At 33.2% G+C, this 7,976-nt stretch overlaps 1 protein-coding gene across 1 annotated transcript; it reads right to left on the bottom strand.

Annotated features, from left to right (window-relative positions):
* Positions 1–2,980: 2,980 nt before the first annotated feature.
* On the bottom strand, positions 2,981–5,239 carry LOC124373534 (TLC domain-containing protein 5-like; the record flags this gene model as incomplete). Its single annotated transcript, XM_046831896.1, has 2 exons — positions 2,981–3,799; positions 4,979–5,239. Coding segments are annotated over 2 exons (564 nt in total), but the record flags the coding sequence as incomplete, so codon positions are not given.
* Between the last annotated feature and the right edge of the window lie 2,737 nt (positions 5,240–7,976).

Below are 7,976 nucleotides of genomic sequence, written 5' to 3'. Positions count from 1 at the left end.
TTAATAATTAATATTATTAAGTACAATAAATAATTAAGTTAACTTTACCATATTTTACTATAAATTTAATAATTTTGAAGTACATAAAATTTCTAGTTTATAATTAGATTTATGATTTGCATTTTCATGCTTGACAAATATTTGCTGTAATAATATTAGGCCGTTTAAAATTAAAATTAAGTATAGTATATTTTTTACAAAATAATATATAAGTAAAAAAAATTAAAACTATGGAATGTGTAAAATATTCTGAATTAATTATTAGTATTAATTAAAAACCTTGATATAAAGTCATGATACATTATAATACCGCAATATGTTACTTTCTGTGAAAAAGCGATGTAAAAATATTTTTTCTCAAAAAAAGTAATACGTAAATTGTGTTCATACAGCTGTGCCATACCACAATTAAATGGTAGAAGCAAAATGACACACTTTAGTTAATTGTGAAGTGAGGATGAATTAATTACAACTGGTAAACGTAACTATTAGTTTCAGTGACAATGTTTACATATATGTGTTGGTGATTTTATCGTCATATTAACACTAAATCCTATAGCTATTTTATAACATCACATATTGAATAATTAGTAGTACCCAAATTATTAATAAAATTAAAAATACTGTATTGATACTGTGCGTTTTATACACTATAAATAATGAACTGTTTGAAAATGGTACATATTATTGCACACCTCTTAGATGTGTTCTTGAACACCTGAAAATCAGCTTATCGAGATATCAATAAAAACCCTTTGAGAATGTAAACATCTCTAGTTATAAAGTATAATACTGGTACCATAAAAACAAAATTGCATAGTTACTAAAACTGGACAAAATACTGGAATTATAACTGAGGTTAAATTTACAAACGAAAACCTTGTTACTATTGTACAAACACCTATTTATACAGAACATAATCGTACAACAGATGTGTAAGTGTAGAATAGTGCATTTGTTTTTCTCATAAACAAACAATAACTGTTAGTGACATGGTGTCTTAACACAGTGAATATTTTTACTTAATAACCCCTGTTCATCTTATTAATGTACAACTGACACAAATACATAAGCTCTTAAGATGTATAGCTCTGAGATGAACTTGCAAACAGAAAAAAAATGTTTAAGTGATGTAACAGCTGAAAGTGACAGAAACGACAGACACACATTTATCACTATAATAGAGCATATAACTGTATTGACTCTAACAACATTTCACAATCATTACTCCAACACAATTTCCTATCATTCATTCGGTCTATTGCTATCCGCTAATCACTTATGTTCCGCACACAATATTTGTCAGAGCACATTACAACTAAGCTGGAAAGCTTGGGCAGAGTTAATAAGCGTTGGACAGTTTACATCATTCAATATGTAATTAGAAATTCTCATGAAAAGTAAAGCAAAACAGAAACATTCTTCAGTAGGCTAACAATACAGAGCTAAGACTGTAAGATAGAATTATTATTAGGTAGCCTCATTATTGTTAACCCCTTGACTGCCGATTAACACGTTCCAAACAGCTGCTTCGCTACACGATACCAGACAGCTATAAGATTATTTGAACTACTAAAAATCCACAGTAGTGGTGTTTAATTGCTACTACACTCTGACGGTCAACTAAAGAACTATCAAGAAAGCACATGGCGAAGTCTTACCTACACGTTAGAAACAAAACGTTGTCCCTAGGTTTTTAATTGCGCATTTGAAGTTGCTACTGTAAGTTTTTTACTTTCTATTTCGATTGTGGTTCAGTCGGTATGGCAGGAGTTATTTGTAATAATGATAAAGACGTTTTATCAATTTTAGACTTGTTCAGATGCGTTGTTGTGAGTTAGGCATTCAGCAGTATATAACTTTTCTGAGAATGATGGTGATCGGGGTATGAACTCAATTTATTAATTATCACGACCTGACGTAATGAATCAGGAAATTCTGGTGGCAGTTTAGTAAATGAAGATGTGACTGAAGTTGTTCATGGTGGATGAGAAACACACTACATGTATGCTGACTCTATGCACGGCAAATATACCCGGCAGTATCAGTTGACAGCATTGTTGAAAACACTGCACTTAAAGGGTTAAACTAGATATTAGATGAAGAATCTTGGAGCATTGGAAAATGTTTAATTTAATATCACTAGTAAATAAATACAAATGTTTAAATATTAAATTACTACTTGCAATAATAACAAACACTGTGTGTTGTTTCCGACACCAATGAATTATTAACAATTTGAACCATTTTTTTGGATTAATAAATACAGGAAGCCTTGCCCTTTGTATATTTTATAGTTATGAAAAACCTTTTTAGGAACCTATTAAGGTTCTATCAATTTGACTATGACTGTACATAAAAGTAAAGATTATTATTTTCATAGTTTCTTCTGTTCATCATCAATGAAGAATGTAAAACAGTGAAAATTACAATAATAATTACATAAACTATAAATAATACTGTAAATTAAGTATACACCAATACATTGCTTTTTGTACAATAAAATAAACTAGTGTTAGTTGATAATACTGCACAACATTAATACAATTATAAATTAATAGTATGGTCAGCTGAATTATACTAATACTGTAGTGAGTACATGGACACTTCAAAACATTTACGTTTTAAACAAAACATAAACCCTACCAGAATACTTATAATTCCAATATTTTCCTTTATGACATGTGATGGTGCAATTTAGATATATTAGACCAACTTATGTATTACACCTAATTCCTGTCCCTTATATATATATATATATATATATATATATATATATGGATCTAAATAATTGTATTTGCATCTGCTTTTACTTATGTTTTAAGTAGTCTAAATGTTTTATGTTTCTATTTCAGGCTATTTAGCTGCAACATGTAAAAAAACATATGTGGGAAATTTATTTCTCTCTAACCGGACTTCATAAATTATATGCAAAACCTTAACAATAAAAACTTTGGTTATTATTGAATGTGTGCGTATGTTTCCTATACAGAACCGCCCATCTGCTAGAGGTAAAAAAAAACAACTTCGTCATGCTTTCTCTATATCCTTAAACTGTAGTTGTATGAAAACTTATATCAATAACAGTTGAAAATTCAAGTTCACAATAAGAATGTTATTAAGTTTTGTCTAAGTTAGAAAAACGTCTAAAAATTAGATTAGGGTTTTAGATAGTTTATGATTATAAAAGATTGCTTTGTAATGAGGAATTACCAAGTTTTCGTTTTGTACGATTTTTGGAAACATTCAAATTAAACCTTAGGCCAAACGAGGAAGCACTTAACATTAAAGCAGTCTCTAACAAATGTGTTTAACACTTCTGATTCTACTTCTTTGGAATAATTAAGTACATTTGGAAGCAAGCAAACTTAACTCTTAAAATACTCGGTATCGCAGCGTTGGACCTCACTAATGACATCACATAAGTTGGACTATCACATACAGCTTTTCTATATACATAAGATATACTCGTTGGATATACACTTCGATAAGCAGGTCAGTCGTTGCTCTTCTTACCGATGTATTTTCTTCTAATAAACTGGAATATGTAGAAAATGAAAGCGAGAGATATCAGGTAGAGAGAGAGAGTGCAAAATTTGACATCGCGCCGTGGCTTAGGGCTGGTGACGACACAATACGTTATAGCCGACCCCAGTCCAAGCCGCATAACCAAGAACATGGCCACGAATAGGAGCTCCACGATGGTATGTGCCAGAGTGTTGTTGTAGCCTGCAGTACGCAGGAACCAGCGCATCTGCAGCAGAGGGTTGGTCATCTCCAGGCTCAATATCCCTGCTACCTGTAACAACCCCCCTTTTATCGTCATCTCCAGGCTCAATATCCCTGCTACCTGTAACAACCCCGCTTTTATCGTCATCTTCAGGCTCAATATACCTGCTACCTGTAACAACCCCCCTGTATCGTCATCTCCAGGCTCAATATCCCTGCTACCTGTAACAACCCCCCCCTTTATCGTCATCTCCAGGCTCAATATCCCTGCTACCTGTAACAACCCGCCTTTTATCGTTATCTCCAGGCTCAATATCCCTGCTACCTGTAACAACCCCCCCTTTTATCGTCATCTCCAGGCTCAATATCCCTGCTACCTGTAACAACCCCCCTTTTATCGTCACCTCCAGGCTCAATATCCCTGCTACCTGTAACAACCCCCCTTTTATCGTCATCTCTAGTCTCAATATCCCTGCTACCTGTAACAACCACGCCTTTATCGTCATCTCCAGGCTCAATATACCTGCTACCTGTAACAACCCCCCTTTACCGTCATCTCAAGGCTCAATATCCCTGCTACCTGTAACAACCCGCCTTTTATCATCTCTCCAGGCTCAATATCCCTTCTACCTGTAACAACCCCCTTTACCCTCATCTCTAGGCTCAATATCCCTGCTACCTCTAACAATCCCCCTTTTATCGTCATCTCTGGTCTCAATATCTCTGCTATCTCTAACAACCCCCTTTATCGTCTCTTGAAGATTGGTAAGCGATTGTTCACAAAAAATAAATATCTATCCATATAAAATATTTTTAAGCATTTGGTCACATTTTGTTTAAAATTTAGTTATTGAGCACTATACAAATAACAATTAATTAAAAGATCAAAACTCAACAAACAATTAACCAATAACTGTCCCTAGGTCTTATCAATATTTGGTTATGATTGGATCTGTACCTATTAAATAATAACATTTAAATCTAGATTGTAGTTAGGTGTTAGGTTAGTTATTCAACCTAAGGGAGAGAACAGATTGCAGATCTCAAAACATACTATTACTAATTTCTTATATCACTGAATCACTGAATCAAGGTAAATGTCTGAAAAAACTGTTACTTTCAAAATTTTTCCATCGTTGAAAACAAACTTTAAAAACGTTCGTTGAAGTTAAAAAACTTATTTTTAAAAAGGGCATATATAAGTCAAATTTTCAGCTAACAGACAATAAAAGAGTAGAGAAATACTTACTGCCTCACCACCCGAAGTCCGAGTAAAAAGCACCGTCCCAATGGATATTACGCTGACAACATGATGGAGGATCATGATGGCTGGTTCTGTCTGATGATACAAGCTCCAGCCCAGGTCATACAGAAAGTACCCCAAACTGATTTCCAGTGTTATGTCTTGCAGTAGGGTATTTCTCTCACCTGGACAACACCTGATTATGTTGGTCTTTAGTGATAGAGAGTCATTAAGTGTAATTCTATCTGGATGTAAAGTCCAAATAATTATTCAAAAGGATACAGCCATTAAGCCAAAAATAACTTACTGTACAACTACAGACACTTATACATGCCCATTTTTGAGTTCATCGATATTAACAGCGGAAAAAAGTTGATAAGTATATTGACAGGATTAAATATTAACATTTCATGGCTGCAGTATAATAAGAGGCCACTACCATAATAGAATCATAGAATCGTCCTTAAAAACAGTAAAAAGTAACTAAATGTTAAACTGTTTTGTTTGTTACATTTTATAGATACATGACGTAGATATTTTTATATAATGTAATTCGTGTCAACATTTTGGTTTCTATAGTTTAGATAATCATAAATATGATTCTATTGCGGTGGTGGCCTCTTTATACTGTAAGCCAATTTTATTACTGTCTGCAACACAACAACAACAAACAATAATCATCTCCTCTATTTGCAAAACTAAACACTTATATCATAATAAATATGAAGCAAACAGTTTGTATTTGTCAAAAATAAATAATTTTGACATAAGTCAGTTAGGTATTATATAGTTGATAAGTAACAAATTTTTTGTCTTAATCTATTTATAGACTTTTGATATAAACGTTTTCAGAGACGTATAATTTTTTTCCTAAAGCTGATTTTTTTAGTATGACGATCTGAGACATATTAAAAAGTAAGAGACATGACAGTGTCAGAGAGCCATTTGACGACTAGTGATAAGAAGGTTCAGTGTCCATATACCACTGTTCTTCTTACCTTATCCAAGCTAGGGAAGGGAGGCGCTTATGTGACCTGAACTAGAGTTTTAGATACTATCTCAAGGGATTTTTGTCTTTTTCTGAACTGCCAGTGGTGTTGAGTGGGACCAAGGGAGCCATTACAGCTCATACTGACGGCCAGGGGAATTTCTCATACGTATTTCTCAATGATCAGATCACATTGATTGATTTGGCAAAAGACAGTACCTGCCATTAGAGACTGCCATTCGTGGCACTTTTCATGCCACTTCACACTGCTAGCACAATAAGAAAAACATCCTTTGATACAGTACTCAAATTCAAGATCAGACCACATTAACGCTCTAATCTTGATTGGTATTGCATTAATATTAACAATTTATTAATTGATCGATTACAGTAATAAAATAACAAGGATAAATTTAAACTCTTATCAATATATAATATGAATTAGAATCGTCATCATGTACAAGACTGGTTTGACCATTTCCCTATTGCCAGTGAGAAATAAAGTACCTGCAAAATTATTGCATTTATTTGTTTGTTTTATACATATTTAACTCATGTCTGACCTGAAGGCTCAATACTCCAAAGATAAGGGATATATTTAATACATATTCATTTTGAGTGATAACGTAGGTGATCATTAATAATGTAGCAAACCTGGAGATTTTGTAGGGGTCAGGTCCCTGCCAGTAACAACCCACCGATAGTGTAACTACGGTCACAGCATGGACGACAGTGACAATACGACAGTAGAACTCGGCAGACTGCTGTCCCCATATCTTAGTCTTTACAAGAGCAAAGTACAATACAGTCCACCAGATTGTGCTAAAGGCCAAGTTCCGGCAAAGGCTGCTCAATGATTCTTCATTTGGTTCCACCATGACTATCTCTACCAACAAAAACAATAATTTAGACATAATAAATTCTAACAGTATAAAATGATTAATGCAATATAACCATCTCATTATAAGCTAACATTTCTGAGATTCAAAAAGGTTGATCACTGTTTTGATTGTGTGAAGGCTGTCTCTTAATAATACGTTACTTGAAAATAAAATACAACCAAATTTATACTTACATAATTCAGATTTTCCCTCATGCAGTTGTTTATAGGCTACATAAAACCTAATCACTATTTTATTGGCACTAGGCAGAGGAATGTAATACATACAAGATAAGGTACCGTATATAATTATTAAGTTAAGATAATTATTGCTCAATCATTATATCAATACAATTTGCTAATATACTATTTGTAACTAAAACAGTAGCTTGAAGTCCTAATCAACAACATTATAACACCTGATTGTTATCAATTTTATCAAAAGTGACTATCGAGTATCAACTAACTCTCTAAAAAATTTTCAGTCAGTCAGTCGAACCCGAACCCAGCCAATAGTGACAATCCCTCCCACAAGTGAACAGCTGTGGGGTTTTTTCTGATTTGCCAATTGGTCGACTCTAAATACTATTCATGATATTTTAGAGTTAATTTGTTGGACGGTGTTGCAATAAGTTTTTAACACTTATTGTACCCACGTACAAATTAGGACAATTAATAAGTCCCACCGATAAGTTAGTAAGAACAATATTTGATTTTTATATCGTAAAGAAAAACAAAGTGAGGCCAAGTTCCGGCAAAGGCTGCTCAATGACTCTTCATTTGGTTCCACCATGACTATCTCTACCAACAAAAACAATGATTTAGACATAATAAATTCTAACAGTATAAAATGATTAATGTATGTAATATAACCATCTCATTATAAGGTAACATGTCTGAGATTCGAAAAGGTTAAACAACGTTTTTAATTGTGTGTAAACTCTTTCTTACTAACATATTACTTGAAAATAAAATACAACCAAATTTACTTCTGTGGTTTTGATGAAAACGCTATTGAATGGGTGAAGTCTTGTCTTGTATGAAGAAGCCAAGTTACGATGGTTGAAAACAAGACATCTCGTTCTGTAGTTAGAAGGCGAGGTATATGTCAGAGAAGTTGTCTTGGCCCTGTACTA

This window comes from Homalodisca vitripennis, unplaced genomic scaffold, assembly GCF_021130785.1.
Source record: "Homalodisca vitripennis isolate AUS2020 unplaced genomic scaffold, UT_GWSS_2.1 ScUCBcl_5843;HRSCAF=12768, whole genome shotgun sequence".
In the NCBI taxonomy this organism is placed as follows: Eukaryota; Metazoa; Arthropoda; class Insecta; order Hemiptera; family Cicadellidae; genus Homalodisca; species Homalodisca vitripennis.
Note: the sequence above shows the minus strand (reverse complement) of the source record. Positions and strands in the feature narration are given on the sequence as shown.